General features: G+C 42.9%; 1 protein-coding gene across 9 annotated transcripts in view; it reads right to left on the reverse strand.

Moving 5' to 3' along the window:
• Nucleotides 1–23,923, reverse strand: part of SYT7 (synaptotagmin 7) — a 295,759-nt gene that overhangs the window by 16,152 nt on the left and 255,684 nt on the right. For all 9 annotated transcript variants that reach the window (XM_072985521.2, XM_072985520.2, XM_072985523.2 and 6 more), the window contains 3 exons: nucleotides 7,646–7,815; nucleotides 6,410–6,524; nucleotides 3,352–3,551 (listed from right to left, as the gene is read on the reverse strand). In XM_072985521.2, coding sequence (XP_072841622.2) covers nucleotides 3,352–3,551; nucleotides 6,410–6,524; nucleotides 7,646–7,815 — 485 coding nt within the window. The remainder of the gene's footprint in view (nucleotides 1–3,351; nucleotides 3,552–6,409; nucleotides 6,525–7,645; nucleotides 7,816–23,923) is intronic.

The raw sequence follows: 23,923 nt of genomic DNA on the forward strand, positions 1-23,923 counted from the left end.
CCTAGTAGCCACATATTGTCAGCTCTGATTGATAGCAATGGCTGCCCAGAGGATCAGGCAGACTTTTACCTAGCCCTACTTGGAGATGGCATTACTTAGTGATCTCCCATACAAATACTAAATAGGACCAACCCTGATGGACTTCTGAAATCAGCTGGAACTGAGTGTGTTCAAGGTTGTAGGGCAATTTATAGGAAATCTTCAACAAATTCTATGTATTCAGAATCTGGAATCTGAATTCTGCATAATTAGAATTTGGACCTTGGACAAGTGTTGGACTAGATCTACAGCCTAAATGCAGATAGGTAGCTGATTTAGAGACCTTATAGCAGAGAAGAGAAGAGACACAAAATGCAAGGGAGATAGGGAAAGTTACAAAAAATTGAATGCAGAATTCCAAAGAATAGCAAGGAGAGACAAGAGGGCCTTCTTAAATGAACAATGCAAAGTAATAGAGGAAAATAATAGAAAAGGAAAAACCAGAGATCTGTTCAGGAAAATTAAAGATATTAGAGGAACATTTTGCGCAAAGATGAACATGATAAAGGACAAGAATGGGAGGGATCTAACAGAAGCAGAAGACATCAAGAAGAGGTGGCAAGAATACACAAGAGGAATTATACCAGAAAGATTTGGATATCCCGGACAACCCAGATAATGTGGCTGCTGACCTGGAGCCAGACATCCTGGAGAGTGAAGTCAAGTGGGCCTTAGAAAGCTTGGCTAACAACAAGGCCAGTGGAGGTGATGGCATTCCAGTTGAACTATTTAAAATGATGCTGTAAGGTGCTACATTCAATATGCCAGCAAGTATGGAAAACTCAACAGTGGCCAGAGGACTGGAAAAGATCAGTCTACATCCCAATCCCAAAGAAGGGCTGTGCCAAAGAATGCTCCAAGTACCGTACAATTGCACTCATTTCACACGCTAGAAAGGGCACAGGAACTAGAGACCAAATTGCTAACATGTGCTGGATTATGGAGAAAGCCAGAGAGTTCCAGAAAAACATCTACTTCTGCTTCATTGACTATGCAAAAGCCTTTGGCTGTGTGGACCACAGCAAACTATGGCAAGTCCTTAAAGCAATGGGAGTGTCTGACCACCTTATCTATCTCCTGAGAAACCTATACGTGGGACAGGAAGCAACAGTTAGAACTGGATATGGAACAACTGATTGGTTCAAAATTGGGAAAGGAGTACAACAGGGCTGTATATTCTCCCCCAGCTTATTTAATTTATATGCAGAATACATCATGCGAAAGGCTGGACTGGATGAATCCCAAACCGGAATTAAGATTGCAGGAAGAAATATCAACAACCTCCGATATGCAGATGATACCTCTCTGATGGCAGAAAGTGAAGAGGAATTAAAAAACCTCGTAATGAGGGTGAAAGAGGAGAGTGCAAAAAATGGTCAACATCAAAAAAACTAAGATCATATCCACTGGTCCCATCACCTCCTGGCAAATAGAAGGGGAAGATATGGAGGCAGTGACAAATTTTACTTTCTTGGGCTCCATGATCACTGCAAACGGTGACAGCAGCCACAAAATTAAAAGACGCCTGCTTCTTGGGAGGAAAGCAATGACAAACCTTGACAGCATCTTAAAAAGCAGAGACATCACCTTGCCAACAAAAGTCCACATAGTCAAAACCATGGTTTTTCCTGATGTGACGTATGGAAGTGAGAGCTGGACCATGAAGAAAGCTGACCGCCGAAGAATTGATGCTTTTGAATTGTGGTGATGAAGGAGGCCATTGAGAGTCCCCTGGACTGCAAGGAGAACAAACCAATCCATTCTAAAGGAAATCAGCCCTGAGTGCTCACTGGAAGGACAGATCCTGAAGCTGAGGCTCCAATACTTTGGCCATCTCATGAGAAGAGAAGACTCCTTGGAAAAGACCCTGATGTTAGGAAAGTGTAAAGGCAAGAGGAGAAGGGGACAACAGAGGACGAGATGGTTGGACAGTGTCTGCGAAGCAACCAACATGAATTTGACCCAACTCCGGGAGGCAGTGGAAGAGAGGAGAGCCTGGCGTGCTCTGGCCCATGGGGTCACAAAGAGTCGGACATGACAAAACAATTAAACAACAACAAGCTGATTTAGAATAGTAAAAAAGAGAACAATTTCGCGTTTCACAAAGTAAGTTCCTACCCTCTATGATATGTATACAAATTTTGAGAGATGTAAAAACCATACACAGTTTTAAAAATAATGAAGAAAACTCACCTTAAAAAAAGTTATGCAGAGGCTGATCCATGTGCATATTCATTCATTTTTGCAAGAGGACAAATGCTTTCCAGTTAAATTAATGGGCTCACTTGAATTTTAAGAAGTCTCTAGCCCTTGAATGATCATGAAGGAGTTGGGCTAGGTACTTGAAGTTTTTTTTTTTTTACTCTTGAATATGATTCTGAGTGCAAACCTTTCGATCCAGTCAAAACTGTACTAATGATATATATCCAACCGTATGCTCAGGTATATTTTACTTATAGTGTCATAAAAAGGAACATGTTGTTCTAAGGCTATTAAGCTGAAATCCTTGACAGAAGGGGGGGAAAAAGAGCTGTACTGTAATGAAATTCTTGTCAGTGCAAACCAAATCACGCCAGCTAAATCAGGCTAGTGGAACAGAATGATAAGCTGCTGCTTTTCACATCCCAGTTTCTAAAACCAAAAGCAAGTGTTAAAATAAACATCTGCAAGATAAAATTTAAATAAAATGGGCCTTCTTGGGGGTAAATGGAATGCTGCACACCAGTGCATGTGACTACAGTAGTCACCACCATCATGATCATCATAATCATGATGATATTCTGTCAAGTCAGTTCTTACTTATGGCAATCCTTTTCAGAGTTTTCCCAGTAGAGAACACTCAAAAGTGGTTTACCATTGCCTTCTTCTGGTTGTGCCCTGGGACTGAGCAGCTTCCCCAAGGCCACCCAGGCTGGCTTTACTTGCAGGAGGCACAATGGGGATTGAGATTCCCTACCTCTGGCTCACAAGCCAGATACCTAAACCACTGAGCTATCTATCCAGTATATAACTAATGCCCCTATTTTATTTTATTTTATTCTGTAAGAAATAGCAGTCTTCGGAATCTGCAATTTTGAGTGGAGAAATAATGATGGCATGCATGAAGACACAGCACTTTGTTCCCACTGTCCATTCTACATATGTACCTAATAGGCAATCTAGCTACAAGTGCCTGCTTGTAGCTAGACTGCCTGTTTCCCTTATCCAGTTCCAGCTCCTCTGTTGACAGAGTTCATTTCTTTGACATGCTGCCTTGCCCAACACAGTTCCTCCTTAAAAGACTTTGGGCAGAACCTTGAGAAAAGAACTCACCTTCCCAATGACATCATTCCGGCTGAGCTTGTCCTTATCCATGACAGTGATGACAATGGTTGTCTCCCTCAGCTTCTCTGTGGGAATGTCAAAGATGAAGGACTCATTGAAGACAGGGTTCAGGCACCTCTTCATCACTACTGTCTTCTTCTTTTCCACCCGCTTATCTTTGTACATCAGCCACACCTTCACATAGGGGTCTAGTAGAGGAAAAGGGAGACATGATCATTGGAGTGCTGTTTACAGATGGTGAGGCGCGGGTGGTGACAAGAATTATTATCTAGTACTCTAACTCCAGGCTTTATCAGACTGCAGAGGACTGGACCATTTACGTATCTTTCTTTTCACTGAGAAAGACGTGCAGTCAATTTTGAAAATACTGTACAAGGTTTGTTTTATTTACACAGAAATCTCCAGGTGTTAACTTATTTTCAACACGGGAAATTAAGGAAATTTCCAAGTAAATTCAATCTGTTCCATATCCTACTGTCTGAAGAAATGGACTTGTTCACAACAACTCACATTAAAATACAGCAGTTAGTCTTTAAGATGCCAAATTTTTGTCTTCTTTTTCTTTTTGCCTGATTTGCTATCCTACCTAGAGAGTCACTTGCATCAAGCTTCTTTTCACTTACACAGCCAGTTCACCATTCTGTTGTTCACTTATTTACTCTTTTTCTTCTGACAGTACTCAGTTAACTATTTCCCAGTACTGATGCTTGAATGAACTACATTGTTCTGAGTTCAAATGCTCAATATATTAGGTAAAATTTGTTATTGTTTTTATTTGTTTTAGGCATAGCTTGGAAGTAATTCATGAATAATAACAATGTTAGTCACTACATTTCCTTCCCTTCCCTTCCCTTCCCTTCCCTTCCCTTCCCCCTCCCTCCCTTCCTTCCTTCCTCAGCCAACATCATTATTTTTTAACTATGACATTAACATTTTGAGTAACAAATAACATTACCTTTAAACATAACTTGGGGAGTTATTAGGGGGCACGTGGGCACATTTGGGGGAGTTCTAGATAAGTTTTCTGACAAAATTAACTTAAAAGTAAGTTGCTACTGACATTAAGAAAAAATTGAACGAATTGCTGTTTCAAGGGTGGAAGTGAGTAATATTAAAAAAACCTTTTTCATAAGATAATACTAATGAGCACATGACAGCTTTAAAAATAACATTCCCAAGCATTGGCCTCCCCTCCCCTACAATTTTCCTAACCAAAGTTTCCCCTTGTTCTTCAATTGTTACATTACACATACTCTCCTCCTCATTTTCCTCATGAGTAAATAAGCAGCAAATATATTTTCTAATGCAAAGGATAGAGTAAAAAAGGGAAACATATGCTTATTTAATTTAAAGTGCTGGTTCTAACCTATAAAGCCCTAAATAGCCTGGGTCCAAGCTATTTCAAAGACTGTATCTCCCATTATGAGCCAGCTCAGGTATTAAGATCATCAGGAGAGGCCTTCCTTTTGGTCCTGCTAACTTCATACGCACATCTGATGGGGACACAGGAGAGCCTTTTCTCTTGCTGCTCCCAGACTTTGGAACTCCCTCCCACAGGAGGCCAGACTGGCCCCATCTTTGTTGTCCTTCCACAAGCAGGTGAAAGACCTTTCTCTTTAGGCAATCCTTCCCTTAGTTTACAGTTATCTGTGTGTGAATTTTAGATATATTGTTATGCGTTAGTGCTATGCTTGGATTTTTATACTACAGTACTTCTGTTTTCCATTTTTGTGTTTTCCATTTCTCAGAGTGACATTCTTTAAAATGTTGTATACTTATTGATTTTCACCTTTAATATTGCCTGTTAATGATGCAAGATGCCTCCTTATTCATTGTTCGTAGTTTTAAATATTGTCTTTTAATGATATTAAGCACCGTTGTATACTCATTGTTTTCAACTTTCAACTTTAAATATTGCGTTTCATTGTTGCAAACCACCTTGGGTCATTTTCAAAGAGAAAGGTGAGGTAAAAATATTTTAAATTTTAAATGAATAAATAAACAAAATAAATTATCTTTCTTTTGCCACAAGTTATGTAAAGGACTTTGAGGCCATTTGCTCATTTGGTGTAAATTGTAATAAAAGATGCCTCCCTTCCACAATAGGTCAGAAGAACCTCTAGAACTTCTAGTGGGTTGGCAGCTTGGTTGTCATGAGGAAAGCATTCTTTTTCCTTTCTCATTGCATCCATTTTGTCTTCATACCTTTGAGATTTCTCCATTTTCTTAGTCTATATTCACTACAAGGAAGATGCTTGAAAAGTCTGAAGGTTAAAATTAAATTTCTAGGACCCAAGAAAGCCAAACAAATACAGGGAACCATGTTTTTACTACAGCCTTTTGAAGCGCTATTTATTTATATCATATTTGTATCCCATATTTCTTTCTCCGTGGAACTCAAGGTAGTCTATGAGAGGTTTCCAGAAAGTCCCCCATCCATATACAGGCCAAAGCCAAGCCTGTTTAAAATCATCAAAGTAAAATTAAAAAATTAAATTCAGCTGCTAGTTCTGCATGTAGCAGGGACACAGAGCAAACATAACTGATGCTTAGCCTTTTCCGCTGTTATTTTCAGTGCAATATGAGAGACCACTTTGAACAGTAACTGTTCAGCTTGAAAGTCTAGCACAGTAAGATCTACTGCTCTAGAACTGTTCTGGCATCAGTCAGGAACAATTCTAGGAGAATATTTTGTGTGCAAAAAAGAGAACAGACTGTCCTGGTTATGGATCAGGTAAACTCTGTTAATACTTCTTCCCAGTGATACACAGAGCTGTGTGTCTATGAATGTACGCATCCCTTACTCACTGTGTCAGTTAGAGATAATGCACATAAATAATGCCAGGCTCCTACATTACAAAGGAAGTCACCTACGCCACATACAGAAGAAGACTGACAATCTAGGGCTTCTGCCACATCACAGATCCCAGGTTTACAAGGAACCTGTTAAGTGTTTAGATCTTGAAGAAAAGGCTGGTTGGGGCTTCCCTTGAAACCTGAGACGATCTGCCACAATAGATAGAAGGCCAGCTCTAGAATTTAATACCTGATGTGCCCCCAATGTCCATGGCTTTAAGATTCCGAGCTTTGATAATATTCACAACAATGGAGTTAGCAGAAGGGTTGTAACAAAGGGACAGGAGCAGCTCTCCTCGGCTTCCCTGCAGGAAAAAAAAAAGGATAGCAGCAGCTGAGGAATGTTTTCTCAAACACTGTATATCATGGACACCTACTGTGGCTACTGCCCACACCTGGGATTCTAATCCTCCTAGCCCAGTTCTGAACCTACCCTACTTCGCTCAGAGAACACCTCTAAGAAGACGCGAACCCTTGGCAGCTGCTCAAAGCAGAGAACAATTTGCTGGCTTTAGCTTTAAACAGACAAACAAAAAAGCTTGCATTCACATTGGTCAAGAGAATAAGTCCAACTGTGTGGATAGAGCTATTCTGAAACAAAATGGAGAGTTGGCTGTGTTCAGAGGTGTCCTTTTGGGTATTGATGGGCTACAAAGGGAATATTAGCAGAAAAAGTTTATCAGTTTAATTGTTACTGAGCTCAGTATCCATCAAGAGCTCACAAAATCTCAATTAGCTCTGTTAGCTCTTATCTACTTTAAGTTATACATTTGAGAATGGGAGACAGCAATTCTGCAAAGGGGAAATTAAAAGTAAGGTTACAGACAAGGTTCATAGTCCTGCTCTTGAATTAACAAATTAACTCACAAATTAATTAGAATATTTAATTGAAAAAAGCAATTTGCATTGTATAATTCACACAGCCAATTTCTGTTCTGGAGACAAAGAGGTTTGTGTCTGTGGCATGTACCTTGACCCATTAAATTGATTTTAGTACTAATTATTCTTTGTGTACAACTGGTGAACTGTCCACACATCTAATGTCGCTCCTCCCTAATGACCACATGGGTCAGGAGCAGGAAGCCTGTGTTATGCTGCCACCCTGACCCTGACCCCTAAGTGGCCTGAGAGCATAACCTTTTATTCTTCTGTTAACAAAGGTTATTGGGAGAAGCAGGCAACCAAGTATCAGGGACAAAGTAGTCCACTTGGAAAAGCTTGGAAAAGTTACCGGTACTTTTTGGATGACAGTATCCAGAACCCTCAGCTAGCATAAAGCTATTATCCAGCGACTGTGCAAGCAGTGGGCTTCTTTGGCCACACCAGAAATAGAGTCTTGTTGTCACATGGTAGATAGGCTGCAAATCACAGGCACCAAATCTTGCACTGATCAGCTCTCTGCTTGAAGACAAAACAAATATCTTACACTCCCGTCACTGCAGGGCTTTAGGTCTTTCCAGAATGTTTGCATCTGGGTCAGGTCCACCTTGTTGAGGGGAATAGATACTTCCCCAATGGGGTCATTACGACTGAAACGATCGTAATCCAGAACCTGGAGGTAGAGGACCCGCTGAACCACCTTCTCATAGGGGAAACCTGCCAAAAACAAAGGAACACAGATGCAAAGCATTTAGTGTTGCACAAGGAGTTATACATATTGTTCATATTGTCGTGTTTTCATTCATGTAAGCCGCCTCGAGTAGACATTGTCTGGGGGTGGGTGGTAAATAAATAAATAAATAAATAAATAAATAAATAAATAAATAAATAAATAAATAAATAAATAAATAAATAAACAACAAGAGACTGAAGGTGTTGAACACTTAGCAGAACATCCTGCCAAGATGACATCTGGCTGCCCTTCATTCCTTGCATTTCCTCTTATGTCAGAGCCATGCAAGTAAGACCTACTCTAAAATTCTGCCCCTCTTCAGGCTTATTTTATTCTAGTATTCTTTTCACTTATTGCCTGCTTTCTTTTACATACCTAAGGAACATTTTAACTGTTTTCTCTGCTGGTGGAGGATGTGTGTTCCTTAGATGAGAGTAGTGAGGGGAATCAGGGAGCAGCTATTGGAATTATATAGGATTGGAGGAGATGTGGAAAGGGGCAGCAGCTATGGCATTGTGCAGGAAGGGACGGCGACAGGGTGTTGTTTGTCTCTAAGCTGTCTCCAAATAACCTGGATACATTCTGGCTTAAAAGTGCTGCTGATGGTCAGTGAAAGGAGAAACAGCAGCCATGCCAGATTTAATCTTCTTCTCAGTAATAGGCTACCTACAGTTGTGTTCAAAATTATTCAACCCCCACTGAAATTGAATGTTTTGGCCATTTTGACATTGATTTTGATCATTCAGTTATCTTGCTTACATTTACATGAAAGAGGCACTTGTAGGTCAGAGAAATATAACCTTAAGTTTATAATGAAATAACCACAAATGTCTTTTCTGTGCTCACATCATTATTAGTTTTTATTCAACCCCCAAGTGACATTCAATCTTAGTACTTAGTACAACATCCTTTTACAGTTATAACAGCTTTTAAACGTGAAGCATAGCTTGACACAAGTGTCTTGCAGCGATGTACGGGTATCTTCGCCCATTCTTCATGGGCAAAAGCCTCCAGTTCAGTCAAATTCTTAGGCTTGCGCATTGCAACTGCTTTCTTTAAGTCCCACCAGAGGTTCTCAATCGGATTTAAGTCTGGTGACTGCGATGGCCACTCCAAAATGTTCCAGCCTTTCCTCTGCAACCATGCTCTAGTGGACTTGGAGGTATGCTTGGGATCATTGCCCTGTTGAAAGGTCCAACGTCTCCCAAGCCTCAGGTGTGTGACGGACTGCATCACATTTTCATCCAATATCTCCTGGTACTGAAGAGAATTCATGGTACCTTGTACACGCTGAAGCTTCCCTGTACCTGCAGAAGCAAAACAGCCCCAAAGCATTATTGACCCTCCGCCATGCTTCACAGTAGGCAAGGTGTTCTTTTCGTCATATGCCTTGTTCTTCCTCCTCCAAACATAGCGTTGATCCATGGGCCCAAACAGTTCTAATTTTGTTTCATCAGTCCACAGAACACTATCCCACAACTTTTGTGGTTTGCCCACATGACTTTTGGCATACTGCAGTCGACTCTTCTTATTCTTGGGAGACAGCAAGGGGGTGCGCCTGGGGGTTCTGGCATGGAGACCTTCATTACGCAGTGTGCGCCTTATTGTCTGAGCTGAAACTTCTATACCCACATCTGACAAATCTTTTTTCAGTTCCTCAGCAGTCACACGGGGAGTTTTCACCACTCTACGCTTTAGGTAGCGCACAGCAGTCGAAGTCAGCATCTTCTTTCTTCCACGACCAGGTAGCATTTCAACAGTGCCCTTTGCCTTGAATTTGCGAATGATGCTTCCTATGGTGTCTCTTGGTATGTTTAACTTCTTTGCAATCTTCTTATAGCCATTGCCCTTCCTGTGAAGACAAATCACCTCTTCTCTTGTCTTCCTGGACCATTCTCTTGACTTCACCATGTTTGTAACCACACCAGTAAATGTCTAGAAGGAGCTGAGTATCACAGTCATTTTAAAGCTGCCTAGGTAGGCATCCTTCAGTCTCGAAAGACTATGGTATCGTGCTCTGTATGGAGGACTTGGAACAGCGTCTAGTGTGGCTGAGGAGGCCAATTCGAGAGTGACAATCCCTTCCACACTGGAGACAAATCCAATCTGTCCCCTGTCCAGCTCCCTGGTTTTGCTTCCTTTGTGACTTCCTCTTTGCCTCAGCCTGCTGGACAAGGGTCTCTTCAAATTGGGAGAGGCCGTGATGTACTGCCTGCCTCCAGGCTGAACGATCAGATGTCAGAGTTTCCCATCTGTTGAGGTCTATTCCTAAGGCCTTCAGATCCCGCTTGCAGATGTCCTTGTATCGCAGCTGTGGTCTCCCTCTGGGGCGATTTCCCTGCACTAATTCTCCATATAGGAGATCCTTTGGAATCCGACCATCAGCCATTCTCACAACGTGCCCAAGCCAGCGTAGACGTCGCTGTTTCAGTAATGTATGCATGCTGAAAATTCCAGCTCGTTCTAGGACTACTCTATTTGGAACTCTGTCCTGCCAGGTGATACCAAAAATCCGTCGTAGGCAACGCATATGGAAGGTGTTCAGCTTCCTCTCCTGCCGGGCACAAAGTGTCCAGGACTCGCTGCAGTACAGGAGTGTGCTCAGGACACAGGCTCTATAGACCTGGATCTTGGTATGTGTTGTCAGTTTCTTATTGAGCCATACTCTCTTTGTGAGTCTAGAGAACATGGTGGCTGCTTTCCCAATGCGTTTATCCAGCTCGACATCTAGAGAGAGGGTGTCAGAGATGGTTGAGCCAAGGTACACAAAGTCATGAACAACCTCCAATTCTTGTGTGGAGATGGTAATAGAGGGAGGTGAGTCCACACCCTGGCCCATGACTTGTGTTTTCTTCAGGCTGATTGTTAGTCCAAAGTCTTGGCAGGCCTTGCTGAAACGGTTCATGAGTTGTTGGAGGTCTTCAGCAGAGTGGGCAACAATGGCTGCATCGTCTGCAAAGAGGAAGTCCCTCATGCATTTCAGTTGGACTTTGGTCTTCGCTCTCAATCTAGAGAGATTAAAGAGCTTTCCATCTGATCTAGTCCGGAGATAGACACCTTCTGTTGCAGTTCCAAAGGCATGCTTCAGCATGACAGCAAAAAAGATCCCAAAAAGTGTTGGTGCGAGGACACAGCCCTGTTTCACTCCGCTTCGGATGTCAAAGGGATCTGATGTTGAGCCGTCAAAAACTACAGTGCCTTTCATTCCATCGTGGAAGGACCTGATGATGTTAAGGAGACGAGGTGGACATCCAATCTTGGGAAGTATTTTGAAAAGGCCATCCCTGCTAACCAAGTCAAATGCTTTTGTAAGGTCTATGAAGGCCACTAAGAGTGGCTGTTGTTGTTCCCTGCATTTCTCCTGCAGCTGTCGGAGGGAGAATACCATGTCAGTGGTGGATCTATTTGCTCGAAATCCACACTGTGATTCCGGATAGACTCTGTCTGCAAGCACCTGGAGCCTCTTCAGCACAACACGGGCAAGCAGCTTCCCTACAACGCTAAGAAGAGAGATACCACGGTAGTTATTGCAGTCACCCCTGTCACCTTTGTTCTTGTACAACGTGACAATGTTTGCGTCCTTCATGTCCTGTGGTACTCCACCTTCCCTCCAGCAGAGACAAAAGATTTCATACAGTTCGGTGATGATGATCTCCTTACCGCATTTCAGCACTTCAACAGGGATGTTGTCCCTTCCAGGTGCCTTGCCAGAGGTGAGGGAATCCAAGGCCGCATTTATTTCTGCTAGGGTTGGTTCGCTGTCCAGCTCTTCCAAGACAGGCAGGCACTCAATGTTATTTAATGCTTCTTCGGTTACTACATTCTTTCTGGAATATAGCTCGGAGTAGTGCTGCACCCAGCGTTCCATCTGCTGTGCTCGGTCCTGGATGATCACACCTGTAGTAGACTTTAAGGGAGCAGATTTCTTCTGTAATGGACCTAAGGCCTGCTTGATACCATCATACATTCCTTTGATGTTACCTGTGTCCGCTGCTATCTGTATCTGAGAGCAAAGCTGAAGCCAATAGTCATTGGAGCATCTCCTGGCAGCCTGTTGGACTTGGCTACGAGCAGCTCGAAGAGCTTGCAGGTTGTACTCGCTAGGACAGGCTTTGTATGCTGCTAGAGCTCTTCTCTTATCCTCAATGGCTGGCATTAACTCCTCCGAATGGGCTTCGAACCAGTCAGCCATCTTTCTGGTCTTCTTGCCGAAGGTGGACAAGGCGGTGTTGTAGACAGTGTTCTTGAAGTGTTCCCATCGTTCAGGTGCATTTACATTAGCTGGACCTGGAAGGGTTTCCTCGAGTGCTTGGGCAAATTCCTTCACTTTTCTTTGATCGCGAGTCTTGTTGATGTCAATACGTGGTCTTCCTTCCTTTTTCATGTGATACAATTTCTTTGTTCGCAGTTTTACTCTACTACACACCAGGGAGTGATCAGTATCGCAATCAGCACTCTGGTAGCTGCGTGTGATCGTAACACTAGGAAGGCTAGAACGTCTAGTGAGGATCAAATCGAGCTGATGCCAATGCTTGGATCTTGGATGTCTCCAGGAAACTCTGTGTTGCAGCTTCGTATTAAAGAATGTGTTGCTGACACAGAGACCATAGTAACAGCAAAACTCCAGTAAGCGTTGGCCATTTTCGTTCATCTTTCCAATGCCAAAACGGCCTAGACAAGTGGGCCAAGAATTGTGATCAGCACCAACTCTAGCATTAAAGTCTCCAAGAATGAACAGTGACTCTCTTTCAGGGACTTTTTTGATAGTAGCTGCCAGATCGTCGTAGAATTTGTCTTTCACTTCTGGAGTGGATGACAGTGTTGGTGCATATGCACTAATGAGGGTTACTGGTCCTGCTGATGAGTGGAGCTGCAGAGACAGGATTCTTTCACTCCCCACAGTGGGTGGAACAATGCATCTCAGGAGCGTGTTTCTGACTGCAAAGCCAACACCATATTCCCTGGTCTCATTCGATGGTTTTCCCTGCCAGAAGAATGAGAAGTTTTTTTCTTTGACAGATCCCGAGTCTGGCAGTCTTGTCTCTTGCAGGGCAACAATGTCCATCTGCAGTCTACTCAGTTCCATGTCAATGACAGCTGTCTTGCGCACATCGTCTATTTCTTGCAGGTCGTTAGGAAAGCCGTAGTCAGGAAAGCCAGGGGTCATTGTCCGTACATTCCAGGTGCCCAGCTTTAGGGCAGAAGTTTTCTTATGGTTGTTGCATGGTGCACGGTTGTCGATCTGCTTGTCGGGTTTCACCCTAAACCCCACGCACCCCGTGAGGTTAACAGACCGTGGCGAGGTAGCACCTTACTGGCTGGGGGCTGCCCAGCTTAAGGCGGGCGGTATCTACCTAGTGAGGTGCAATGACCTCTCCCACCGTCAGAAGTAGCCCCTGGCGTCCTGCTCTACGCCAATTCAGCAGAGACTTATAACCGGTAACTGCTACTTCCCGTGTTGTTTCGACGCTGTATGCGAAGCTGGAGTGTCCTCTCCAGAGCACGAAGCCTGGGTAAAATAGTATGGAGGATAGGCTGTTACCCAAGCAGCAAATCCCCCCTCTCCACATCACTGAAATGGTCCAGTGGAAAGGCAAGAGCCAATACAACTGGTTCCAGCAACGTCGCAGGAGTTGGCAGAGTGAAAGAAAATGCCTCCGGGACTCCGGCTCCGGATTTTGCCTCGAGGTTATCTCCTGAAGCCCTTTCCATAAGTGGATATAGCCACAAGGCAGTGGAGGTTAAAATTTGGAGTTTTCCTTCTCCTAGATGGGCTGCCTTCCAGGGCTGACGAGTCCCACCTACCCGGCCTGCTCTCTTTTACCAAATTAAGTAAGAGATAGGATTAGGGAATTTCATGTGACACACTCTCCTCCTCATTCTCTTTTTAAAGCTGAAATTCTGCCCTCCTTCAGGACATCCATATTCAGCATATTGGGGTTGGAGATAGAGTTAGAGTATTTCGCGCGCCGTTAGGCGCGCGGTCCAGTAAAATCAGGATTCAAACTACTAGGCCCTCCCACTAGACCATGTGATGAGCCAGAACGAAGAGACAGGAAAAAACAGACTTCTCCACAAAAAGCCTACCTTTCGCCTCCTTCCCAGCCAAAACCCTTAAGGAAAATGGACACAGGCTCCAGTAAAATCAGGATTCAAACTACTAGGCCCTCCCACTAGACCATGTGATGAGCCAGAACGAAGAGACAGGAAAAAACAGACTTCTCCACAAAAAGCCTACCTTTCGCCTCCTTCCCAGCCAAAACCCTTAAGGAAAATGGACACAGGCTCCAGTAAAATCAGGATTCAAACTACTAGGCCCTCCCACTAGACCATGTGATGAGCCAGAACGAAGAGACAGGAAAAAACAGACTTCTCCACAAAAAGCCTACCTTTCGCCTCCTTCCCAGCCAAAACCCTTAAGGAAAATGGACACAGGCTCCAGTAAAATCAGGATTCAAACCACTAGGCCCTCCCACTAGACCATGTGATGAGCCAGAACGAAGAGACAGGAAAAAACAGACTTCTCCACAAAAAGCCTACCTTTCGCCTCCTTCCCAGCCAAAACCCTTAAGGAAAATGGACACAGGCTCCAGTAAAATCAGGATTCAAACCACTAGGCCCTCCCACTAGACCATGTGATGAGCCAGAACGAAGAGACAGGAAAAAACAGACTTCTCCACAAAAAGCCTACCTTTCGCCTCCTTCCCAGCCAAAACCCTTAAGGAAAATGGACACAGGCTCCAGTAAAATCAGGATTCAAACTACTAGGCCCTCCCACTAGACCATGTGATGAGCCAGAACGAAGAGACAGGAAAAAACAGACTTCTCCACAAAAAGCCTACCTTTCGCCTCCTTCCCAGCCAAAACCCTTAAGGAAAATGGACACAGGCTCCAGTAAAATCAGGATTCAAACTACTAGGCCCTCCCACTAGACCATGTGATGAGCCAGAACGAAGAGACAGGAAAAAACAGACTTCTCCACAAAAAGCCTACCTTTCGCCTCCTTCCCAGCCAAAACCCTTAAGGAAAATGGACACAGGCTCCAGTAAAATCAGGATTCAAACTACTAGGCCCTCCCACTAGACCATGTGATGAGCCAGAACGAAGAGACAGGAAAAAACAGACTTCTCCACAAAAAGCCTACCTTTCGCCTCCTTCCCAGCCAAAACCCTTAAGGAAAATGGACACAGGCTCCAGTAAAATCAGGATTCAAACTACTAGGCCCTCCCACTAGACCATGTGATGAGCCAGAACGAAGAGACAGGAAAAAACAGACTTCTCCACAAAAAGCCTACCTTTCGCCTCCTTCCCAGCCAAAACCCTTAAGGAAAATGGACACAGGCTCCAGTAAAATCAGGATTCAAACTACTAGGCCCTCCCACTAGACCATGTGATGAGCCAGAACGAAGAGACAGGAAAAAACAGACTTCTCCACAAAAAGCCTACCTTTCGCCTCCTTCCCAGCCAAAACCCTTAAGGAAAATGGACACAGGCTCCAGTAAAATCAGGATTCAAACTACTAGGCCCTCCCACTAGACCATGTGATGAGCCAGAACGAAGAGACAGGAAAAAACAGACTTCTCCACAAAAAGCCTACCTTTCGCCTCCTTCCCAGCCAAAACCCTTAAGGAAAATGGACACAGGCTCCAGTAAAATCAGGATTCAAACCACTAGGCCCTCCCACTAGACCATGTGATGAGCCAGAACGAAGAGACAGGAAAAAACAGACTTCTCCACAAAAAGCCTACCTTTCGCCTCCTTCCCAGCCAAAACCCTTAAGGAAAATGGACACAGGCTCCAGTAAAATCAGGATTCAAACCACTAGGCCCTCCCACTAGACCATGTGATGAGCCAGAACGAAGAGACAGGAAAAAACAGACTTCTCCACAAAAAGCCTACCTTTCGCCTCCTTCCCAGCCAAAACCCTTAAGGAAAATGGACACAGGCTCCAGTAAAATCAGGATTCAAACTACTAGGCCCTCCCACTAGACCATGTGATGAGCCAGAACGAAGAGACAGGAAAAAACAGACTTCTCCACAAAAAGCCTACCTTTCGCCTCCTTCCCAGCCAAAACCCTTAAGGAAAATGGACACAGGCTCCAGTAAAATCAGGATTCAAACTACTAGGCCCTCCCACTAGACCATGTGATGAGCCAGAACGAAGAGACAGGAAAAAACAGACTTCTCCACAAAAAGCCTACCTTTCGCCTCCTTCCCAGCCAAAACCCTTAAGGAAAATGGACACAGGCTCCAGTAAAATCAGGATTCAAACTACTAGGCCCTCCCACTAGACCATGTGATGAGCCAGAACGAAGAGACAGGAAAAAACAGACTTCTCCACAAAAAGCCTACCTTTCGCCTCCTTCCCAGCCAAAACCCTTAAGGAAAATGGACACAGGCTCCAGTAAAATCAGGATTCAAACTACTAGGCCCTCCCACTAGACCATGTGATGAGCCAGAACGAAGAGACAGGAAAAAACAGACTTCTCCACAAAAAGCCTACCTTTCGCCTCCTTCCCAGCCAAAACCCTTAAGGAAAATGGACACAGGCTCCAGTAAAATCAGGATTCAAACCACTAGGCCCTCCCACTAGACCATGTGATGAGCCAGAACGAAGAGACAGGAAAAAACAGACTTCTCCACAAAAAGCCTACCTTTCGCCTCCTTCCCAGCCAAAACCCTTAAGGAAAATGGACACAGGCTCCAGTAAAATCAGGATTCAAACCACTAGGCCCTCCCACTAGACCATGTGATGAGCCAGAACGAAGAGACAGGAAAAAACAGACTTCTCCACAAAAAGCCTACCTTTCGCCTCCTTCCCAGCCAAAACCCTTAAGGAAAATGGACACAGGCTCCAGTAAAATCAGGATTCAAACCACTAGGCCCTCCCACTAGACCATGTGATGAGCCAGAACGAAGAGACAGGAAAAAACAGACTTCTCCACAAAAAGCCTACCTTTCGCCTCCTTCCCAGCCAAAACCCTTAAGGAAAATGGACACAGGCTCCAGTAAAATCAGGATTCAAACCACTAGGCCCTCCCACTAGACCATGTGATGAGCCAGAACGAAGAGACAGGAAAAAACAGACTTCTCCACAAAAAGCCTACCTTTCGCCTCCTTCCCAGCCAAAACCCTTAAGGAAAATGGACACAGGCTCCAGTAAAATCAGGATTCAAACCACTAGGCCCTCCCACTAGACCATGTGATGAGCCAGAACGAAGAGACAGGAAAAAACAGACTTCTCCACAAAAAGCCTACCTTTCGCCTCTTTCCCAGCCAAAACCCTTAAGGAAAATGGACACAGGCTCCAGTAAAATCAGGATTCAAACTACTAGGCCCTCCCACTAGACCATGTGATGAGCCAGAACGAAGAGACAGGAAAAAACAGACTTCTCCACAAAAAGCCTACCTTTCGCCTCCTTCCCAGCCAAAACCCTTAAGGAAAATGGACACAGGCTCCAGTAAAATCAGGATTCAAACTACTAGGCCCTCCCACTAGACCATGTGATGAGCCAGAACGAAGAGACAGGAAAAAACAGACTTCTCCACAAAAAGCCTACCTTTCGCCTCCTTCCCAGCCAAAACCCTTAAGGAAAATGGACACAGGCTCCAGTAAAATCAGGATTCAAACTACTAGGCCCTCCCACTAGACCATGTGATGAGCCAGAACGAAGAGACAGGAAAAAACAGACTTCTCCACAAAAAGCCTACCTTTCGCCTCCTTCCCAGCCAAAACCCTTAAGGAAAATGGACACAGGCTCCAGTAAAATCAGGATTCAAACTACTAGGCCCTCCCACTAGACCATGTGATGAGCCAGAACGAAGAGACAGGAAAAAACAGACTTCTCCACAAAAAGCCTACCTTTCGCCTCCTTCCCAGCCAAAACCCTTAAGGAAAATGGACACAGGCTCCAGTAAAATCAGGATTCAAACTACTAGGCCCTCCCACTAGACCATGTGATGAGCCAGAACGAAGAGACAGGAAAAAACAGACTTCTCCACAAAAAGCCTACCTTTCGCCTCCTTCCCAGCCAAAACCCTTAAGGAAAATGGACACAGGCTCCAGTAAAATCAGGATTCAAACCACTAGGCCCTCCCACTAGACCATGTGATGAGCCAGAACGAAGAGACAGGAAAAAACAGACTTCTCCACAAAAAGCCTACCTTTCGCCTCCTTCCCAGCCAAAACCCTTAAGGAAAATGGACACAGGCTCCAGTAAAATCAGGATTCAAACTACTAGGCCCTCCCACTAGACCATGTGATGAGCCAGAACGAAGAGACAGGAAAAAACAGACTTCTCCACAAAAAGCCTACCTTTCGCCTCCTTCCCAGCCAAAACCCTTAAGGAAAATGGACACAGGCTCCAGTAAAATCAGGATTCAAACCACTAGGCCCTCCCACTAGACCATGTGATGAGCCAGAACGAAGAGACAGGAAAAAACAGACTTCTCCACAAAAAGCCTACCTTTCGCCTCCTTCCCAGCCAAAACCCTTAAGGAAAATGGACACAGGCTCCAGTAAAATCAGGATTCAAACTACTAGGCCCTCCCACTAGACCATGTGATGAGCCAGAACGAAGAGACAGGAAAAAACAGACTTCTCCACAAAAAGCCTACCTTTCGCCTCCTTCCCAGCCAAAACCCTTAAGGAAAATGGACACAGGCTCCAGTAAAATCAGGATTCAAACCACTAGGCCCTCCCACTAGACCATGTGATGAGCCAGAACGAAGAGACAGGAAAAAACAGACTTCTCCACAAAAAGCCTACCTTTCGCCTCCTTCCCAGCCAAAACCCTTAAGGAAAATGGACACAGGCTCCAGTAAAATCAGGATTCAAACCACTAGGCCCTCCCACTAGACCATGTGATGAGCCAGAACGAAGAGACAGGAAAAAACAGACTTCTCCACAAAAAGCCTACCTTTCGCCTCCTTCCCAGCCAAAACCCTTAAGGAAAATGGACACAGGCTCCAGTAAAATCAGGATTCAAACCACTAGGCCCTCCCACTAGACCATGTGATGAGCCAGAACGAAGAGACAGGAAAAAACAGACTTCTCCACAAAAAGCCTACCTTTCGCCTCTTTCCCAGCCAAAACCCTTAAGGAAAATGGACACAGGCTCCAGTAAAATCAGGATTCAAACTACTAGGCCCTCCCACTAGACCATGTGATGAGCCAGAACGAAGAGACAGGAAAAAACAGACTTCTCCCCAAAAAGCCTACCTTTCGCCTCCTTCCCAGCCAAAACCCTTAAGGAAAATGGACACAGGCTCCAGTAAAATCAGGATTCAAACTACTAGGCCCTCCCACTAGACCATGTGATGAGCCAGAACGAAGAGACAGGAAAAAACAGACTTCTCCACAAAAAGCCTACCTTTCGCCTCCTTCCCAGCTGCCTAATTGGTGCTTATTATGCTTGATTGGTGCTCGGTGACATCCACAGGTGTTTTCAATACCTGATCGAAAACACCTGAATGAACCTCTCTTCTTCAGAGTGGTAGTCTTTAAGGGGTTGAATAATTGTGGCAATGAAGAAACCACAAAAGAAACATTTACTACTGTATTACATAAACAATTGATGTTATTTTAGTTGCATTTGGTTCTTCAAAACGTCCTTGTAGGATTTCATTCTGAATACAATTCCAAATGTACACTATAGTCCCTAAACCCCTTTACAGCATTGGGGGTTGAATAATTTTGAACACAACTGTATGAGAGTTTTTTTTAAAGAATGTGTATGTCTTTTAATGTTTTAAATACGTTTTAAAAATTGTTTAAGGTGTTTTAATATGATACTTTTGAATTGTTTTTAATATTGAGTAATTTATTGCATTTGTAACTTTTGCATTATTTGTTTTAATATTGTAAGCTATCTTGAGTCCTCTTCAGGAGAAAAGTGGAGTATAGATGAAATGAAATGTTGAGAGACTATAGGTAGGCAAAGAAAGGAAAGCTCTTCTGGATATAAGCCTAAATACAGGTAAAATGTTGCTTGGTTCTGCATGTGGTCTTTCCCACATACAATTATATACCAATGTTAAATTGGTATATTTAACATGCCAATGGAGAAGGAGGTCATGATTAGATCAGCTCAAGTATGGATGAAAGAATCTATGCCTCTGGGCAATCTTGCAGCCTTGAATAGCATTTGTAGGTATTTCAGATGAATGAGTAGTGATCCAGCTTCATCCATCAAATGCAATGCTTCAGGGAACTGGTTGGTCAGTGTAAGGGCCAAGAAAGAATCCCAGCCCTATCCATCATTGTACTTAGATCACTAGTGAAGGCTTTTGGCCTCTCTATGATACTGTAAGGCACTGCTTATTCCCCAAAGGATGGGTACTAAATGTGATGGACTAGGGCCATGATCTGACTTGGCAGGAGGGAAGACAGTAGATAAAGCAGAAGAAAGAAATAGTATATTGCAGGAACAGGCCAAAGGAAATAGGCTGTAGTATGACATGATGTTGAACTTGATGGATGGATGATTTAGGATATGTCTGCATTCTCTCATTTTAGGTTGAACTATTTCTGATAACAGAGCAAGAAGCTGTTACAGTGTGAAACTTGTCATTTGTCATAAGAGATTGTTTGCTTGGAATACCCTCTCTTCTGCTATCTTCCTTTGAAACAGGCCACGGGTTAAAGAGATGTAATTAGTCTGGACAAATGTTTTGCAGTGCCTCCCATCTCAAACACAACACTTTCACTCTCCTTTGTTCTCAGAGTCCTTTTCTATTAAATTTTTTAAAAAACTGAATTCACACAGATACCTCCTTCCCTTCTCCCAACCCATTAATCCCCCAGGAATTAATGCTCTTTTGATGTTATGGGAATTGTTCCTGAGCACTTTATAATGCTATGACATAAAAATTCTTTTTATGCATCAAAATGACAGGTGTGTTGCTAAAAACAGAGATGCAGGCAATCCCCAAATGCAGAAACAGGTACATGTGGGAAATGCATCAATGTATGCTGCAAGAGATGGGCAAGATGAAAATGGAAATGTGTCAAGAGCCACTGATGGCATCAGGGACTGTCTGAGTGAGGCAGTTCTTCATCCTAAGGCAGTGGCTGGTAGTTTTTTTGTGTGTGTGTGTGTGTGTGTGTGTGTGTGTGTGTGTGTGTGTGTGTGTGTGTGTGTGTGTGTGTGTGTGTGTGTGTGTGTGTGTGTGTGTGTGTGTGTGTGTGTGTGCGCGCGCGCGCGCGCGCGCGCGCGCGTGCGTGTATAATTTTCAGTACCTCCTTTTGAAGGCTGCATAAGAGCCAGAAATGATAAAAAATTGATAGTGGTGGTGAAATCAAAGCAGACTCCAGAAAGCAGAAAACACGGGAGAGAGGGTTTGCCTCGGGGCACTCAAAAAAGCCTCCAGGATAAGTCCTGCGGAACTCATTGTCCAAAATCCAGGGCCTTTTCCTTGTCTCTCATTCTCTGTGAGGTCCGTTTAGGCTAGAAACAATGCAAACTGTCATAGATTCAGCTGGGACAAATCTAAAAGTCTCATGTGACAAAGCAGGAGACTAGGCAGTGTTCTCATTATGGACAGCCTTTCCATCCTTCTCTAACCACACCTTCTCCTCTCCTGCTTCCTGCCAGTTAATGGAATTTCCTTTTTTTTTAAAATTTTAACAAGGGGATGACAAAAAGGAAAAGGGGAATTGAGGTTAATAGGGAAGAGGAGAAACACTAACATACTAATGTCTATTCTATAACTATTGACATATCAAAATTCCAAATTATTCTTTTTTACTATTTTCTGCCTTCCAGGTTTAAGTTCTCGTTTCAATATATGCTCTTCATACGCTGCCTGTTGATTCAGTCCATTTGTAGAATAAGTCCCATCTTTCTGTTGCCTTTTGTAAAGGACAGTCCTTCATCACTTCTGATAAAATGTCCATTTCCACTGTTTCCCGTATCTTCTCTATAAGGTCTTCTTGTTTCGGTACCGTCGGACTTTTCCAATTTTTGGCACAGAGAATTCTGGCTGCAGTAACTATGTATATAACTATATATTCCTTTGTCTTATCTATGTTATCAGGTATCATACTCAATAAAAACAGTTCTGGGGTTAATGGCACCTTACAAAGCAATATTTGTTGCAACACAGCATGTAATCTTTTCCAATACTGTTTCGCTACTCTACATGACCACCACATGTGATAATAGCTTCCCACTTGTGCTTCACATTTCCAACACACATTTGATACATCTGTATACATCTTCGACAGTTTTTCTGGAGTCATATGCCACCTATAAAACATATTATATATATATTCTCCTTAAAATTAACCAATCTTGTGAGCTTTATATTATTTTGCCATATTTTCAACCACTGATCAATATCAATATTATGCTCTATGTTTTGTGCCCACTTAATCATACATTCTTTAACCATTTCATCTTGCATTTTAATTTCTAACAGATAGTTATACATTTTCTTAACAAATTTATCTTTTGAACCTAATAAAAGCTTTTCAAACATTGTGTGTTCTGAGTAGAAACCTTCTATTTTGTCTTTTGTATATCTAGATTCCAGCTGTGCTCTGGACCACCAGTCTATATAGATATTCTGTGTCTCTAGCTTTTCTTTAGACTTAGTTCACCATCCTTTTAAAATAAATCTTGGTATCTTAAAAGTTTTGCTTTTGTCATGAGATTAGGTTGTGTAAAGGCCTCTATAGGTGACACCCATACAGGTGTTTTGTGATAAATTTGTTGTATAATCTTTCTCTACATTCCCAATAAAGTTCTTCTTATCATATGTAAATTAAAATGCTTTTGCTCTTTATCCTTTTTATACCATAGATAAGCATGCCAGCCTAATTGTAAATCGTGTCCTTCCAAGTTAAGTAATCTATCATTTTCCAAAGTTATCCATTCTTTTATCCAATCTAAAATACAGGATCTATAATACAGAACCCAATCTGGAAGACCAAAGCCAGCCCTCTGTTTAGCATCTTGCATTGCCTTAATTGTAATTCTTGGTTTTTTTACCTTGCCATATAAATCTCATGATTATCTTATTAAATTCTTGGAAAAAGGACTGTTTTAATATGATAGGAATTGTCTGAAATAAGAATAGGATTTTGGCAAGGCACTCATTTTAATCGTCGCAATCCTTCCCAACAACGATAATTGTAATTTATCCCATTTCTCCAAATTGTTCTGTATCTCCTTCATCAATTTCATGTAATTATCTTTAAATAGTGTACTCGTCTTCTTTGTAATTTGGATCCCTAAATATTGAATTCTCTTTTCCTCTTGGAAGTTCGTCTTCTCTATTCTGCCGTTCTTGTTCTCTTATGTTTTTAGTAAGTATTTTTGTCTTCTTTTGGTTTATTCTCATTCCTGCCATATCACCAAAGTTTTTTTAACATTGCCATCAGGTCTTCTATTGAATGCAGTTAAAGGGATTTCCTCAGCTGAGTTGTCCATAGCCCCCAGTATTTGCCAGGTTAGCAACAGCTTCTGGAGCAATCATGCCCAGAAGGTGTCCTTCCTTGCTGGATTTGAGTACAATATTCTTCTGTTACAGAAGTCAAAATGTGGGAAATCTTTTTGCTAATATAAAAGTATTACTGGAAAAATATCCAATAAAAGCATTACTGAAATCACAACTTTGTTTTTTATATTTGCTAATGAGTTTTTTTAATGAGTATTTGAAGATTCTCTCACATTCTCAGGCGCATCTGTGTCTCATTCATAAATAGTTACAGATTATTCTCTCCAGTAGGATATTTTTTTTTGTGATGGGAATTTATTTTTAGAAGCATTTCTATGAATAAATAGCAACACAGATAAGCTGCCCTAATCTGAAAATACTCGGTGTATGACACTTATACACCCATTCTTAATACATGTGCCGGGCTTCAGCCTTAAAACTCTACTTGTCCACACGGGCTGTTTTGGAGCAGGCTAGACTTGGCTAAACAGGGTTTATAGTGATTGAGTCAAGTCCAGTATGCCATTCGGTGTGACACTTCAAACACCCCTATTTGGTCCTGTTCCTTCTCCTGTCAATTTGCCATATCATGAAGTGGCTTAATAAGAGAGCCAGGATACTGGCAAATTAATCACTTCCTCTGCTCCTCTG

The sequence above is a fragment of the Pogona vitticeps genome, chromosome 1, assembly GCF_051106095.1.
Source record: "Pogona vitticeps strain Pit_001003342236 chromosome 1, PviZW2.1, whole genome shotgun sequence".
NCBI classification, from domain to species: Eukaryota; Metazoa; Chordata; class Lepidosauria; order Squamata; family Agamidae; genus Pogona; species Pogona vitticeps.